Below are 18,972 nucleotides of genomic sequence, written 5' to 3'. Positions count from 1 at the left end.
ATCAGGATTAAACACGTGTTTGCATGCGCAGAAGATAAACTGGAACTGAACTGTTAACTATATGTTACCGATATCATTTCTTTGGAAATGTATTTCTCCGTAAGTAAGTACGTGTAGTAACTGATACATGTAATTGTGAAAACTATAAAGGAATGCATGATCTGCACAAAAAAAATAACTGCTTAATACAATATTTCTTTTTTCCAACATGCTTTAAGTCAATGATAAAATGAAAATATATGCTTGACTTTATATCGGAAATTACTAATTTTTTAATTCCCCTTTTCAATAAACAAAACAAACCAACAAACAAAATTGATCCAGATAAATATAATTATCAAAAAATAAACCTCAAAAACAAACTACATCCTTCACCCTCAATATTGCCTTTTCGATATTTGTCATATTTGTAGACCCGTGTAACAATTTATTAAGTAGGTGCTTTGCACGACATAGAACCCCTTGCTGATCAACGTTTTCATTAATTCATATAAAGAAAAAAATATTTTAATTTTTTCTTGAATTTATTTTGATGATAAAAAAATTGCGATGTAAATCTTTTTTTACATGCAATATATTGGATAGAGCATTGGAGAGTAGTATCTTGAACTTCATACAAAATTTAATCAGACTTTTAAATTGTAAAATGCTAACATTGAAAATTGTGCCCGATATCTTTTTGTTTTTTAAGGTAAAACTTTATTGATAAAAAAACTGATTCTTTCAGACAAAATAAATTGCCATAATCAATAAGATTTTGACAATCTCTAACTGCAGGTCTGTAGATCTTAGTCTGAAAAAGATCGGATGGACAATCTAGGACCCAGATCGTCCATCCGAATTTCTTGAATATTGACATTTCTTCCGTACGCGGACGCATGTTGATCGAATACTGACCAAAACTAAATGGTCCACATTTTAAGTTTTAACTGAGGTCATATTGGCATTCCAATAATTTGAAAATGATTATTTTTTTTAAAAAAAAATGGTTAAAATTACCGTAAAATTACCGTCGTCGGTCTTCCCCATGCGGGGATCTAGAAAGGAAGGGGAAGGGTTCCAGACCCCACCCCCACCCCCTCAAAATTTCTTTCAATTACATGTACATTAGAAAATTGCCAAAAATATGTCTCGGACATCCCCTGGCAAACTCAAATAACCGTCAGACCCTCAAATTCTGATCCGCGCATCCCCCCCCCCTCCTCAGAAAACAAAATTACTCTTCAAAACCCCCTGTGAAATTTCCAGGTTCTCCGCATATATACTAAAAGATTCATTGGCGCTTGCGTTCGATAAAAAATGCGTGTAAAATGTTCAGTCTATTCACCTTTATACCGGGCATACCGACTGTGTAAATATAATCGTCGTCCATATTCTGTCTATATTGAGTCAATTATGATGATTAAATAAGTTTCTCAAAATAAAATGCACATGCAAAAAACAACATGCGGCGTATCAAACTATAGACAACTTTAAAACATCTTTATTTGCTTATATACATGTAGTATAGTACTTTTTTTTACTCAGTGTTTATACATCTAATATTGTACCATGGTCAGATAATTTTTGTATTACGTCATAAGTATGACGCAGCTACGACGGAAGATCTAATCGCTGCTTGCAACGAGCTCGTCTCTACTTCTCTTCAATTTTTGTTGTCCCATATCTTCTCTATCAGAATAGAAAACCGTAATTCAATTTTAAACATTTGAAATGTTATGTTTGAAACTAGTACATACAATTCAGTTTTATTTAAAAAAAAAAAATCCGTTAGGGAAATGGGGAGGGATATTCATGCAGATTTTGCCTCATACAAATTTGATCAATTTGATTTGCTTCTTGCAGTGTTTTGTAAAAGTCTTCTTTACTATTTTCCCCTGCTAGATGTTGATGTTCAGTTCGTTCTGTTCAAATTTTCTTTTCTATATTCAAATATAAATAAATGTCACCTTCCAACATAAAGTGCGACCCATCATCGCCTCCCTTGTTGCTACATGTCTTAATAATTGTGAGTTAACAGAAACCAAGTGAGATTATTTTCTACAGAGGTTATCTCTCTTATCAGAGGGATATTCAACTTAAATGGAAAATAGAGCTAAGCGAGGTAACAACTGTCTTAGAAGGTTAATACACGACCATGCATGGAGTCATCTGAAAATGCAATCTTTTTATTAATTTATTTTTTTTTAAATAACAGAAAAACAAAAGAAATGTATGAGACATTTTAACACAACAATTTAGTGACATGGACAACTTTGTTTTCTTTTTAAAAATGATGATATGAAAATAGGAAATACCAAATAAAAAGGATAAAAAAAAACAACAACACAAACACACTACTGCATATTCATCAATTCCATTTTATATGAATCTTTAGACTATAACTAAAACTGTAATAACGTAGAGTTTCAATCTGATGTACTGCAAACCAACGACTTTCTTTGCAAAATAACGGTTAAAAATCCCAGATCTGTTGGGATGTATGAAAAACCAACCTTTTATCGCAACAACTTTATATCTTATGTAATGGGGACTGATTTTTGTGATCAGGATGTAAATTACATGGAAAACATTTAAGGTCTAGTTAGAGATGAAAACAAAAGTTTGCGCTGACGGGGCTCTCGGGAACCTTGCGAAAATTACCAGCAAGTAAATAAACGTCAGTTTACAGAATTCCATTTCAGCATGCATCTATGTCGGTTTTATCATCATTCTGACTTCTGCTATGTTGCTGCCATTTCTTATGGTTGGGACCCATGGTTCGTACCAATCTTCCGGGGGCCACGGTCCGTTAAGGAAGGCGTCATGAGATCTATTGAACCACCATCCTCCCTTATATTGTACGGCACAGTTAACAATGTTCCACTGATCGTTGTCTCGGTCCATGGTACTGAACGACGTACCGTACAGATTGGCGCTAGAGTGGCTAGCTTTGATCATACTGTCTCCTGAAATAAAAAATAAATACTGTAATATGTATATATATGTGTAATATGTAAACTTTTATGAGCGAATTGCAACTAAAAGAAAAGCCCAATGAATTGGGCATGTTTACCCACTATTCCGTTCAGATATAAGAATACTGGATGGTCTTGGCCATTTTAGACAATATTGATTTATGGATTCCCTTTAAAAAACTGGACTTTGTACAAAGATATCACGGAAATTTTTTGTTAAAAGAACTAATCTATCAAATTTTAAAAGTGAATCCAATAAGCTATTTATTGTTAATTAAGCCTTACGTTTTAAGTGAATAATATTTAACAATAATAAAAAAAATGATTTTCAACGATTATGAACCATTTTATCAAAACTATTTAGGATAACGTGAACTTCGCTTTTTTTCATTATCGGCAATTAAACCAAAATAGAAAATCAACAATATACATTGATTTAAATAAATATTGCATGGAAAAAGAAAACTAATGCTTGAGATGGCAAACGTTGTGAGAACACTTAAGGGTCTGTAGGGCCAGCAAAGATTTATATTTTCGATTCTAATTTGATGCGAAGTTAGTTTTTTGCATCAAATTAGAATAAAAAAATGTAATTATACGAAAAATATATACACTATACATTTATTCAAAAAAGCGAAATAAGTAGTTTGAATAAGCAATTTTAATTTTGTACCTAGATTTCCGGTGTTTGGTCCTCCCAGGTGGAGCGTGTAGTTTGTAGATTCGTCACCAATGGAAAAGTCTTCGTATTTCTGGTGAAATATGCTTCCATTGTTCAATTTGAAAATCACATACAAGAAATGCGGCAGTCGCTTTGTTAAATAATGAATGACGTCGTTTCCTATTTGTAGAATGAGAAAAAAATATTTTCATTTCTAACATAGGCATCATGAAATAAATTAATTAATCTACTGACTTATTCTAAACGTTGTTTACATTATGTTTATTCTCTTCATAAAAAATGATCATTCTTTTTTAAAATCAGAAATAAAATAGGTATGTGACAAACATGTTTATTTACTTTATACAATGTATACATTTTCAACATATAACAAAAAGTTTACTTTATCAAAAAAACTACAAGCTGCTTTTAATTGTTGCATCTTTTAAATAAATCATTAGATAATTCATTATCTATTAAAAGTTATTTAAAAGCTTTGGCGTCATCTATTCACAAGAATCTGAAACCCATGTCAAGTATTACTTACAGATGAGGAAAGGTGCAGTAACGTATTAACTTTTGAATTCTTCCCACGATTATATTACGCAGTAAAAGGTTCTTATACTTTCGCGTGCACAAAAGGTCGTGAATAAAAAAAATCAATTGCTTTCTCACTAACGTACTAACACAGGCGTTGTATATCTAATTAGGATCGGTAATTAAGAATAAAGAACGATCACTGGGATAACAAACGTCCACTGTGTGCGACCAAATTAAGTAAGCGTTTTGAATACGACCACAGACATACTGAAAAAATATGCTATTTACGCTGGTGGTTTTCTTTGGTCTAACAATACGCCTGGGTATCAAAAAAGCGGATGTATTTTAAACACACAAATGTTTTCAATTTTTAGAACGCGTGTGTTTAGGCTTACCGAGAAACCACCTTTAATCACCCAACCTCCCGCATAAATAACCACTTTTACGGACGTGTAATAATTGTATGTACTCTTTGACATACTAGTATCAAACTAAGTCCTATATTAATTGACGTTTTATTTACCCATTGATAAAAATAATTCACTAAATTCAATTGGGTAATATTACTGACCAATCCAGTAAGCGTTTGGGGGAACGCCAAAGCCGTTCTTGAATTCCGTCCAAGTTTTGTTAAAGTTCATGGTACCACTCAGGCGGCGCTGAATGGCCTGTAGGAAAATGAAGATATCATAATACACAACTGAATCAATATAATGTTTGCTCTGAATGGTAATCATTTATTCATTGAATGGAATTTTTTTTAACAATGATTCTTCTTTATCTGCAATGAGCAGTAAAAGCAATAATTTTATCGATTTTCTTTTCAAAGTATCAGCAAGAGATTACATGTTTTAAAATAATAAAAAAAGATAGATAGATAGTTAGATAGATAGAAAGATAGATAGATTGATAGATAGATAGATAGATAGATAGATAGATAGATAGATAGGTAGATAACTTTTACCGTCCAGCCTCCATTGTCTGTATCCATATCACAATAGACAGTGACCAGCCGCTGTCGACCTCCAAAAGGGTCAATTACGTATAATCCTGAAGTGCTCTCTCCGGACTCCATGACACCCTTACAGTCTGGGGGTGCTTAAAGTTTTAAATTATAGACATGAATTTAATATTTTAACATGTCATAAGAAATAATAAACAAGAAAATAATAAGTTTAAGAAAAAAAGAATAATCATAAAATGAAAAAAAAGTATTTTAACTTCCTCGGTTTCAACAAAATGAATATTTACATCCTATGTTTACTTACATCGTTCTCTCAAGGTATCTCACTACTGACGTACTGATTTCCTTGCGCAGATGATCATTATACTTTAATGAGTGTGATTTTATTTATTTAATCATCTCAAAAAATTATTATTTCATTACTACACAACATTCATAATGAACATTCTTTTGAATTAAGAAAGATTTTTGGAATATATATATTTTAATCTGGAAGGTTTTTTGGACAAAATTAAAAAGACAGAAACAAAAAAAAATATGAATTTTCAACGTACTTTTCTTTTTATTATACTTTATTTATTGTTCATTTTTTTGAATTTAATAGGTTTGTAACATATTTCTTAGTTTATGTGTGACATGTACATCATCAAATCTTGAGAGAGTTAAAGACGTTAAGCATAAAATCATGCAAATATATAGAAATTGTCTAATTTTTTTATAGCTAAATTTTGTTAGAATTAAACCTTTGAAGCCAAACATATCAAATTTGATATCACTAACCCCCTATGTTTACTTATGTCAAACAAAATCTAAATACCTTCTTAGACAAACTGGATTAACATGATAAAATTTGTGATATTAAAAAGGTTTTTTATCTTTTAATAAACTTGTAACTATTGTAGAAATTGTCAATTTTCAGTGCAAAAACGTAAAAAATGTATGCAGCTTCGTACATTTTTTTTCACCAAATCCGTTTTTTCGGTATGACCATTGTGCATACTTTAAAACAAGAAATAAGTTTGCTTAGTCAAAAATGCTGAAATAAAATCCTATTTAGGCTGAAATTGCATTTCAAGTTTTGGAAGTTCAAACTAAATTGGCCATCACCTATGATCAGAGGAATGAAAAGTGCCCCCCCCCCTCCCTTTATCTTTAATTTTAGTATGTTTTGTCTGAATATTGCAACGATATACTTCTCAAAAAACTCTTGATTAAAAACATTGAGGTGTGTGATTACTTAAGAAAATAAGTTCTAGTAACCAGAAATAGCTGTTAGATCTATGAAGTGAAATTGCGTGCAAATTCACTTTTTATCACTCGACTTCTTCTTTATATCAGTTATACAATATCTAAATCATACGCTGTACAATACTGTTATATTTAAGGCGACAGTTACTGTTTACTGTTTACATTACAAAATAACCCAATTTTAGAGTACAGTGAGAAAGGTGTTTTGTTACAGTTCTACATCTATCATCAAGTGGATTTCCTTCTCTCTGACATAGTATACTGTTTAAAAATTTCAATCTGTGCCAAGACATACATGTTTGACTAAAATTGCATTTTATCTACCTAATTTTAGGTCGCAAAAAATACGGTTGTCGGACACATTATCTAAAAATAATCAAAGTACTGAGAGTACTGAAAGGCAGGGTCTTGAAAGTTTGAATTTGTAAATGTTCACGTTTTCCTCCATTATGTTAACAAAATTATGAGTTTGAATTAGTTATTTCAATCTACATGTAGTATGCTAAAGTTCGGCTTTTTGCAATTGCCTGATACTTTGTCATAATTTTGCTAAATCCCGACCGGGACTGGTATACATAATTGTAGAAAATTGACACAACGGTATATTATGTAAAATAAGACCCCAAGAAAAATTCTAAAAAAACTACAACTAACCGGGAAAATCAAAACAACTATATTAAGGTATATAATTGAAATCGTTATATTTATTTATTTTGTGATCAAAGGGAAAATCTATAAGTCGGACGGTATCTGTTATACAAGGTTTATGAAAACTCCGAAAACTATCAAACTGTTGAATAACCAAACATTTGTATACCGATAACAAACACAGGCATCTGACATTAAAAATATTTGTTTTATAATAAAATTATTCCAAGTACTATAACAATAAAAAAAGTTTGTCGCGGTAGCCATTTTGATTTTTTAGACCTTCTTACCTGTCATGATTTTCTTGCAGCGATTCATATAAAATTAATAGGTAAAAATTAAATTCGTTCGCCACTTACTACTTTTTTTGTGTAAACTCTTGCATCATTTACACGAATCACGATACAACCGTTTCTGAAATATCATTCAAAATCATACTCCGAATTCAGTCATCTGCTTTTCAAAAAGATAAAACCAGAAAATGGAGACCAAAAGTGAATGAATCACGTCGTATTTTGGGGTAGACCTTTCCTGATTGGCTGTTATATATGATAATTGTAAATTGTTAATTTTAGCTATTAATTCAGATTTTATTTATTTTAAAATTTCTAAAATATGCAAAGTTAACGCTTTTAACAGTAGAATTAACAAATGTTGTAGGACATTGTCATTTCAGGGATCTTTGTCCTTTCAATACACTCTCGTTTATTAAACGCACAATTCAATGCGTGTCTTGGAAAAATGAACTTAATTTCGAAAGCGATTTAATTTTAAGCTACAATAAAGGATTTGTAAATCAGATTTTAAAACTACGATAAAAACTTACTTTTCATCTTCTTAAAATTGAAATAAGTCCTATTCATTTACATGTACTACCACACGATAAATTAAAAATTTAAAACATAACAACCATGCGTTATCTCTGAATTCATAGGTCTAATATTGGTGCGAGATATTTATCAATGGGAGAAAGATCAGCTGAATTTCTGATGAGAGGCATTAAGATATTGATAAAGAATTCTTTTAAATCATGAATATGACTGGTTTTGCCCGTTATAAAGTATAGAAAATGCCTCATAAAATCAAAACAAATTACATGATTGTATATTCCAACTAAGCCGGACAACATGAACATTAACATTTAAGGTCAGACGACACGTTTCTCAATTTTAGATAACTTTTTCCAGGACTTCATTAATGATTTACTACTACTTTGACAAGCTTTCTTGCAAAAAATTAGGATACCTTAGCATGCATTTCTGCAAAATACTACAGTATGCAATTTCCTATATAATCTTCTTGAAAATACACTTGAATTGCTGATATAAAAATAAATACATCTACAGCACAGGGAAATTCACTATATAAATTAGAAGTATATCTCCGCCGGGGCGGGGATTTGAACTCACGACCTTTAGAACCTATACGCTTCTGGCAGTGAGTGGCCACGGTTCTAACCACTCGACCATGTACACATATACCCAAATTCAAGTAAATTTTGATCATTTTTAAAGTACTTATAAAATTAACTTTTTTATTGGAACTCTTTATTACGAGGAGATACAAAAAAGATTCTCGAAGAACGTGTCGTATGACCTTAACTTTGTTCTTCAATCGATAAGATTGTTTATATCAATTAATCTTTTGGTCACCCAAAATGTATAATCTATATAGATTTTGCTTACAATGTATTGTTCAAAATTTAAATTCAGTTTAATTAACTAAAGAGTCAATGAACGAAAAGGCAAATTCAGACTTGTTTTTATTTTCTATATACAGATTTTTTTTTAGAGATGAACAGCAGTCATAACGCGTGTTGACTGGAAGCCAATGAAACACCTATTTAATGTGTAGGACATCTGTGTATTTTAACCTCGGCTCGCGCATGAAGTTCGGTATTCAAATTCACAACTTTTCAAAAATGGCACATTGCGTTTGGGAACTTTACTTTCGATTCAACCTTCAACCTCTTCTATTGGTTTTATGAGCTCGTCCACCAACTGAATCTTTGATGGCGTTGTAGATTCAGTTACGTAACTCCTTTCCATAAAACACTACAACTATTGAACCCGAGCAAGAATATTTTGATCAATAAATCTATTTGTTTATTTTCTTTATAGAATTCGGTTTACACATAGAGGACTGCACAATTTTCTTTCGCATAGACTCAATTCATGTGTTCTACGCGTGCCATCCGGTTTGAGACTTCGGCTGACAGTGAACCAATAGACGGGGTCACGTGACCCCGTCTAAAAACATCAGCTTACAATCTCCAAGCTTAAGATTGTTAAAAGTTGGGCCTTTAATTGAAAAAGTACTTACGGTAAATTTGGTAATATTTCCAGCCATCTTCAGTTGAGGTCATGTTCACGACGCCACATGACCGATGGACCCGACACTTTTCTACCAGAGAGTTGAACCCAAAACATCCACAGTTAATGTCACACATAGCAGCGCACGAAATGCGCGATGGAGCCTGATGTTCTGCTACAAACTCTATGTTTGAAATTCTATCGTCACAGCTCGGTGTCACTAAAAAAGATCGCTTCTTAACCGATTGTAGAGTTACTGGCATCCAAAGAATGGCGAAAACAACAAAATAGAGAAACATTCCTCCAGCACGGGTCTATCAGCAAAGAGTTAATGGGTTACAATCACAATGTTTTATGCTTTTGGAAATTGCATTTTTTTTCTAGTCCATATTCAAAGCGACATTACATGTCATTGGAAGCCAATTGTTTTCTTTGTTTTTTAAAAAGAGGATACAACAATCATTTTCCAAAATAAAACCTTAGCTACACATAAACGTCTTCTGTTTCGAAAAATATAAAGGGATTTGAAATGATTAATAGATAAGCGTTGACTAACAACGGATGCGCATGTCATGACTTATCAACAGTTTTCTCAAACTGATTATCTTTTAATGATATTTATTCAGATTGTGTTTCGCAATCCATCATAAAAATATGACACTGTATATACATTATTGATAAAACAAAGAACCGGCCATCGTCATTAACAGATCGATGTTTTGCAAATTCAATTTTTTAACAAAAAACAGACAGGAAGATTTGAAAATAAACTAAAGCAAACTATCAAATTTTGATAAATAATTAATCCTTTTTGGAAAGTATCACAATAGGTTTATTCATAGGCGAAAAAAATAATTATCTATTATTGCATCTAAAAAAAATGCATCTAAAAACTGTATTAAACATCTGCCAGTGTTTGATACTTTTTGGAAAGTTATGTTTCAACGTTTGGAACATTCATTGCCATCTGTGTTCTTCCCCCTAATGTCCCTGTCCAATATTTCTTTTTCTCTCCATCTAAAAAAAATGTATACAACCACTTACTTAAATTACCATGCAATTTTTTTTCAGGGAGTAATATGTATACCAATATGTACATTTACATTATATTTAATTATCAAATTCACAGGCAAACAAATACTCTTATAAGATTTGTTTATGTATATATTACAACCATATGCGCTTTGCTTATATTCTGATATGAGAATTTGTGAAAGTTCAATTTAAAAAAATATAGCAAAATAAGTACTGAAATGGTTGCAATCTTTCGTTTAGATTTCATGAACATTGATTTCACGTTTTAAAGATTTCGTTTAGGTATCTGTCATGGCAGTGGTAGAACCACCGGATCCAAAACCTGTTCTTTGTGGCACATTTACCACTTTAAAAGTCGTTGTCTCGACCAATCGTACTAAACAACATACTATATAAGTTCTGTGTTTGTGGATCAAGCATAATGTCCCCTAAAATGGCAAACACTTATTTAAAATATAGGTATATGGTTCACCTTTTTGTGAATTGAAAAAGGTTTGAAGGAATGCAACAATATCGTGGATACGCTTGCACATATAATAAAAAAGGAGGAAAATATTTGGATGAGTAGAACCCACAAATCCCACAAAATAAAACGATATTATTATTTAAAGAGAATCATTTTCACAACTTCAGCATAAGTATGAAATAGAATGATTAAACAACAAACGCAAAAATTGTGTTACTTTTTGTTAATACTATCTCATTACCGTTAAAAAATGAAATAGAAATTATCAACCTGTCATTAGGTTTTATCATGAAACAATGTTAAAATATTTGACATATTTCTATATATTTTCATAAACAAAAAGGTTAACTTAAAGTACATCCTTAAATGTATTCTGTCGTCGTGCAGAACCCCTCCTATTAATTTTGCGATTTAATTCGTTGAATAATGTGTATAACAGTGATATCATGTGCGATTGTATGGGTTGTGCTAATTTATGCCTGATTCTTTTTAAATTTTAATGGTATAACATTACTGACTGATTCAGTAGGTGTTGCATGCCAAACCCCTTCTTAAAATCTGTCCAAGTTCTGTGAAATGTTGCGCTACAGCTAAGGCTTCTCTAAATGGCATAACCAAAAAAGAAAAGAAAAGAAAAAACACCAACAATTTCAAATTCAGATTGTATTCTAGTTTTTATGGAAGAAATTGAAATGCAAAAGAAAAAAATTATCTATTGTTAAACATCAGTAGACAGTTTCCTGTTTAATTTTGTTTGTTTAAACGTAATAAAATCATATTGTATTAATAACACTCTAACAACCATATGGTTTTACAGACATGCGGTTAAACGGAATAACATTAAGATAGAAGGTTGGAAAAAAGAAAGCTGAATAAATGGAATAAAATGATATATATGGATATTTATAGTATATAAAATAAACGACTGAATGATGTGATAGATACATGTAGATAGATAGGTAGTGAGTGAGAGAGAGAGAGAGAGAGAGAGAGAGAGAGAGAGAGAAAGAGAGATAGATAGATAGATAGATAGATAGATAGATAGATAGATAGATAGATAGATAAATCTTTACCGCCCAGCCCCCGCCCTATGTTTCAATATTACAGTAGACAGAGGCAGGTCGCAGTCGATCTTCAAAAGGATCAATGATTCATAATCCTGATAATCCCGATAAATTCTTTTCCAGACTCAAACATTTTAAATTTACTGGATGGCAGTTAATATAAAATTATACGACAACTTGTAAATCTAGTATTTTCTACCACTCGGTAAATTTTAAAATTTACAACGTGACATTTCATATTCTAATGACGTGATTTATCGAGACAAAAATGTATTCAGATTAAACAAATAATGTATATCTGATAGAAGCAATATTATTTTGTTGTTTGATTTTTTTTTCATTAGACAACGTCAGGAGATCAATTAGCGTGTCAATAATAACGGGTTAATTTGTTTGGAGTTCAATTGAAGAAAACCTTTACAATTATATTTCATGTGTTTTCAGAGCCAAAGTAAGATAGTTGCAGTTCATTGTTTCATATATTTTTGTTTGTTTGTTACATATATCAAAGCTTTCGTAAAGCCATGGCTCGGGGTAGGATAAAGTAAACACCTAATTTTATTGTTAAAGAAAAATTATGAAACCATAAGGTTTTAATTCTACGTCATTAATCAAAGAACTAGGATTTTTGCTTAAAGAACATTGTCCGCTAGCGTTTTTTTTCTTCTCAAAAAGGTACCCAAAACCTTTTAGGCGAAGATATGTAATTATTTTCTATTTGATCAAGCCCACATTCATAGTTTTAAGATGATTTGAAATTTAGCCTGCAATTATAACTCTAAATAATTTGTATCCACTGAACTAAAATCTTTTTTAATGAAAAACTGCGGTAAATGGTTATTTCCTGTTGTCCTATGTTATCTGAATTGACAGCATTTAGAACAAAATGAAAATGATGAAATAACTGTACATTAGATGATATCTCACTGAAGTGCAGGAATTAGCACTTAACAAATTCAAATGATACAATGCTTAATAGGTAGATTTTTTTTTCTTTTCTTTTTTATATATACTAATTAATTTTTTTTCTTATTTGCTTTTATAACATATTTTTTTAGATTTGAAATAAAAAAAAACCCAGCATGGCTGGATATTTAAAGGAACGGACAGGAATGAAAATTATTATCTGAAATGGATGCTACATACATGTATGTGGGTTTAATTCATTTTTTTGCATCTGACAGGGAAAAAAAGCAAACTTTTTTCATTTAATGTCAAACCAGTGTGTTGGTATTTAGCGCGTTGTATATCAAAATGTTGTTCTTTAGGTCAAAATTCACTATCATTTATACTACGTCGATCTATAATAATGAATGATGTATACATGTGTTCATAAAACGGGGAAGTTGAATTGGGGGAGGGCAATCTTCTTTTTTTCTTTCAAAAAAACAGTCTTTTATCTGTGCATTGTTAACAATTTATTGTACAATGTTTAATACCAATCTATCATGCTTAAAAATGTATGAAATAAAAAAAATAAAACGCTTGTGGATGAATATTGTTTTGCATATTTTAAAACAAAGTTATCAAGTATAAAGTATCTGTCCAATGTTTCACTCGCCCCTAACATTCCGCCGTGTTGTTAATTAGTCTAATCGCGTTCCTCGGCACCCGTTCTGAAAAGTTCCTTCTATCAAAACTAAACTAATTAACGTCAAGGCAGAAAGTGTGGTACGAGTTCATCATGCGTTGCGGACAGATGCCTTAGGTCGGGCATCGCTGATTATTACAAAAAATCTAATAAATAAGATGGAATGATTTAAAGACAGTTTTGCATTATGGAAAAAACATTTTCAGAACGGGGTAACCAAGAACGCAGTTTGACTAATTAACAGAAAGGCGGACCATCAGGTAGATACTTTTGATTTGACAACTTTTGGTTTAAAGTATAGAAAAAATACGCAGACATTGTGTATATATATATATATATATATATATATATATATATATATTTATATATATATATATATATATATATATATATATATATATATATATATATATATATATATATATATATATATATATATATATTAATATCACGTGAGATTGGTAGTAAAAATTTGACTTTTTTTTTTATAAACAATGAAATAATGCGTTATGCATAAAACGGAGTAGTTGAGTAAGGATGTGATACCCCCATCCTATTAAAGAATATTTTATCTAAAACTTTAATTTGGGACAGCGATAAAAAATATAATGTAATTTTACTCAAGGTATCTCACGCAGATGTTCATTATATTTTTAATAAAAATGAATTTATCAATTTAATCCTCACACAATGATCATCATTTTTATAATTATACAACATTCATGAAGGAAATCCATTTGAATTAAAGAAACAAACAAGTTTTTTGGGAACTATTTTCTCTTTCGGTAGGTTTTCTAGACGAAGATGACAGAAACAAGCAATTTTATGAATTTTTAATACCCTTTTCGTTTTATTATACTTTATTCATTATACACATTTTTTACATTTGATAGGTTTGTAACATGTTCTTTTGGTCATGTTGTGACTTGTACAAAACTAAATTTTGAGAGAATGATAGACGTTTAACATAAATTCATGCAAATATATAGAAAATGTCTGAATTTTCAAGCCACATTTTGTGAACATTTGATCCTCTGAAGCCACATATCTAAATTTTGACATTTCTGACCCCCATGTTTTATTATGTCAAAATGATATTGAATACATATATAGGTAAACTGGATCAATCTTATAAAATTTTTGATATTCAAAATGTTTTTATTTCAAATAAAACTATTACAATATTGTCGATTTTGAGTGCAAAAAGGTCATATACAAAGGACTATGTGCGGTTTGGTCTAATATCTGCCCCAATTTTAACCAATATCTAAATAGCAAATTATAAAAACCAAAACTTCAAAAATCATTGTACAGCGGACGCCTATCACTTTAATCTTCATTTTAGTTGCCATTGCTTATTCGCTATTTATCTATGATGTCATCCAAATGACCTAATTCTCGCAAATGTGCAAACAAACAAAAATATTCTCATTTTTGCTTTATATTTTGCATTCGGAAATATAGAGCGCAGGTCTGCTCAAGTACAATTTTAACATATGTTTTTCTTCAGATAATTATATACGTTATACTAAAAAAATGGTACTTGAGCAGGCACTGTCGATGTTTCCCAGTGAAAAAACCATCGGAAAACACCCACATTTTGCTACAAAACATTAATTTATCAAAATAAGACAATCTTCATGACGTCAATTCTACATTATGACGTCACTTTGGTGATAAACTTTAACACCCTTATTTTCATTACGATTTTAACTATCTTCCATCTTATTTTTAAAGCTTGTAATAAAACTTGAATTTTGGGGGCAAGAAATGCATAATACCGCACATAGTCCTTTATGCATCTTCGTACACAATTTGTTGTAATCCCTCTATTTAGTGTAACCATTGTGCATAACTAAAAACAAGATTTTAATGAAAGAGTTTGCTTGATCAAAAATACTGACGACAAATACTAATTAGGCTGAAGCCGCTTTTTAGGTACAAACAGGTCAAATTAAATGGCCATAACTCAGAGGGATGAAAACTGACCTCCCGTTATCTTTGTATTCTTAAGTATGTTTCGTCTACATATTTCAATGATATACTTCTCAAGAAATTCTTGATACAAGAACATTGAGGAGTGGGATACCTTAAAGAACAAAGTTTTGATATACGTTGCACTAAGTACCTATTCATTGGTTTAAAATTAATTTTTTAAAATCTTTGTTTCAACCGTAACCAAAAGAATTAAGGCCACGTAGGTGTATATAAAATCATTTTCAGTTAAGATTTTTCACCTGTTTCCGCTCTTCTTCATATCCAGCCATTCGGTTAGTTTTTAACTTTTATTTCTAAAAATAGGTTATGCAAGCATTTAAGGGAAAAAATGGACACATAATATACCACAATGGAAAAAATATGGTTTAACGTATATATATTTACATCATATTAACGAGAAAAGTGTTTATTCCCGCGCTTGAAAGGGATATCATTCTGTCATATGCATTGTACGCAAAACAAAATCATTTTGATGGTCATTTAAGCCATTATCATTTATAGTTCAAAATATTGGTAGTACTTAAGGTCAATTTGGTAAAATCTCAAACCATCATCAGTCGAGGCTATATTATATAAGTAAAAACATTAATGGATTCGCTTTGTTCACTTGTGAATGACACCAAAAACAAACACCTTCAAGATATGGAACAAAGAACAGAGCGAGGCAGCAGGATGTTCCGACGCAAGTTGTAAACGTGTTCTGTTATTCGATAAAAGTAAAAAAAAAAAAACAAAGTTGTAAATTTGTTCTTGCCTAATGATTGAAAAAACCCAAAAATCAACATAAAATAAAGACAACACAAAACTGCTTCAATAATGATAGAAGTAGTCTAATTCATTTTCCATTTATTTATTGTTTTACTCAGATATCAAAATATCAAACACTTTTGTAAACGTATGTGACAGTATACCACGGCAATTTAGAGAACAATATCATATAATGACCTTTCTTTAGAAAATTAATTAAAAAGCAGTTATACAAAAAAATGTCAAATAAAAAAATGACATACTGCACATCTAGATAATCTGATTTACTATGAATCTTTAGACTACATGTATAACTAAAACTGTTATCAAATAGAGTCTTTATCCAATGTATGTTTAATGGACTTTCATTCGCGACTATTTTATTTTGAGATTTACTGGGGGAAAGATGATTATCAGCAAGAAATATTCGTGACAACGATGCTCTCACAACCCATCGAACAATTTTTTTGCATGTAAAAAATATACAGTATTTCATTTCAATTCAGCATGCATCTATGTCGGTTTAATCATCAGTCTGATTTCCGCTATGTTGCTGACACTTGATATGGTCGGTCTCCATGGGTCGTGCCAATACTCCGGGGGCCAGGGTCCGTTCAGGAAGGCGTCATGACAGTTGTTGAACCACCATCCCCCACCATACTTAGTGGCGCAGTGACCACTATACTGATCGTTGTCTCGGTCCATGGTACTAAACGCCATACCGTTCAGATTGGCGCTAGAGTAGCCAGCGTTGATCATACTGTCACCTGAAATGTTCCTTTACATGTACTGTAATCCAACTTTAATAAGCAAATTGGAAGTAAATTGTGATTTGAATGTTAAATAACTTCTTCATCCAAATATAAAGAAATTGGATGGTCAATGTCATTTTAAACAATATCGAATTATTGATCTCCATTCCGAGGAGAACGTTGGACAAAGCAATAGGATTTTTTCCCCTCAAATCCAAAATATTAGACACGATGTTTTTTCCATACTTTATAGCGGTATATGAGAAAACAATCATTTTTGAATTTTTGAGGTCAATCAAATTAGTCATTTGTTGACAATTCAGCCTCTATAAGTAAAAAATCTCTAATAATTACAAAATTTGTTTAAGTGTTTATTAACATATCCAACAAGAAATATTTACAATGTCGTGACTTTCGAACTTTTTTCGCTAGTAGGGCCAAGAAGACCAAAGACTTTACTTTTAATATGCACTTTTTAAAATAAATAAAATGAAAGATAAATAGTGTGCATAAAAAGAAATCACAATGCAAGCGATGGCAAACATTGTAAGAATTTCAAAGGTATCAAGTATTTGCAAAAAAATAAATGTTAAATTTGAATTTGATGCAAAATATGGAAATGAATACGCAAATTTAAATACCTACCTAGATTTCCGGTGTTTAGCCCAGCCAAATTGAGTTGGTAGTTTGTAGATTCGTCACCAATGGAAAAGTCTTCATATTTCTGATAAAATATGACTCCATTGTTTTGTTTGAAAATCACATACAAGGAATGCTGCTGTCGATTTGTTAGATGATGAATGACGCCGTTCCCTATTTGGTAAATGAAAAAAGTACATAATCTTAATTTCTGACATGTTATGAAATAAAACAAAATTGATAATCTACGAACTTTATCTTAACGTCGTTTCTTTACATTATGTTATTTTTTTTTCTTTCATTAAGAAATATTTAAAACTATCAATACATGTAATTCAAAGGTTTTTAAATCTACGAATCTGCTTATCTAAGTAATGTACATTTTGTCATATTCATTGTGATTTTTAAAAAGCGCACAGTTTACTTTATAAGAAAATACACGGTACTTCGAATTGACTCATCTTTGTTAATCATTAGATGTGGCGCCATCAATTTACAATTATCTGAAAGGTGTAGCGCCATATATAAACAGTTCCTTAACGGATGTGGCGCCGTCTATATACAATTATTTGAGGGGATCTATTTACAAAATATCTGAAAAGTGCAGATATGAAATTGTCTTAACCTATCGATTAATGACCGCTGTGGGTGACGTTAACTCCTAATTTTCCGATTTGTTCCCACGATTATAACACGAAGCATCAAATTAGGTTTATTCAAACTTCCCTTTACAAATCTTTTCAAGAAGGTAAACACCAGGCTTGGGGCGAATTACATTGTAAAGTAATACATTACATTACCATTAATTCATGAATTAGGGCATTAAATTACCATTACTTAATTTTCTTGAAATTATGCATTACATTACCATTATATGAGTAAAGTAATGCATTACTATTACTTTGTGAAAAGTTAATAAGTTTTAAAAAAGTAAATTAAAAGCTAAATAAAGAGTATTTGTATATGTTTTATAAATAAAACATGCTTTAACAGGTTCATGTTCACTATCAGGTTCAAATTTGAAGACTTATACAATATTGCTGTTGCACTTTATGATCATCAAAGTTTCACAGGTTTTATCTTTTGACTGCATCCTGTCGGGTGTGAACATTTAAGATATATAAGACTACAATACATGAATCTAATGTGTTTTCTATCAGTCCAAACTATTGTACTTAATACATGTATACAACAAAGAGAGAGAGAGAGAGAGAAAGAGAGAGAGAGAGAGAGAAAAAGAGAGAGAGAGAGAGATTTTTTTCAAATTGGTTATAATACTGAAAGTAATTTTTAAGCTTCAAGAGATCATGGTTGGACAGTGCATTTTTTTTGGTGCATTCATTTTTGCTT

The 18,972-nt window shown here is 31.0% G+C and overlaps 1 protein-coding gene across 3 annotated transcripts in view; it reads right to left on the bottom strand.

The window, feature by feature from the left end:
- Positions 1 to 1,757: 1,757 nt before the first annotated feature.
- The window catches only part of LOC136275440 (ryncolin-1-like), a 30,600-nt gene continuing 13,385 nt past the window's right edge, over positions 1,758 to 18,972 (bottom strand). Inside the window, exons 1-5 of one of the 3 annotated variants that reach the window (XM_066084667.1) lie at positions 9,341 to 9,913; positions 5,123 to 5,256; positions 4,730 to 4,826; positions 3,631 to 3,798; positions 1,758 to 2,948 (exon numbers count right to left, since the gene is read on the bottom strand). In XM_066084667.1, coding sequence (XP_065940739.1) covers positions 2,692 to 2,948; positions 3,631 to 3,798; positions 4,730 to 4,826; positions 5,123 to 5,256; positions 9,341 to 9,629 — 945 coding nt within the window. In that variant the 5' untranslated portion in view covers positions 9,630 to 9,913 and the 3' untranslated portion in view covers positions 1,758 to 2,691. Of the gene's footprint in view, positions 2,949 to 3,630; positions 3,799 to 4,729; positions 4,827 to 5,122; positions 5,257 to 7,844; positions 8,155 to 9,340; positions 9,914 to 18,972 lie in introns of those variants that run through there. The other 2 variants (XM_066084679.1, XM_066084675.1) reach the window with 2 other exon arrangements.

The sequence above is a fragment of the Magallana gigas genome, chromosome 1 (assembly GCF_963853765.1).
Source record: "Magallana gigas chromosome 1, xbMagGiga1.1, whole genome shotgun sequence".
NCBI classification, from domain to species: Eukaryota; Metazoa; Mollusca; class Bivalvia; order Ostreida; family Ostreidae; genus Magallana; species Magallana gigas.
This window is presented reverse-complemented; position numbering and strand designations above follow the sequence as displayed.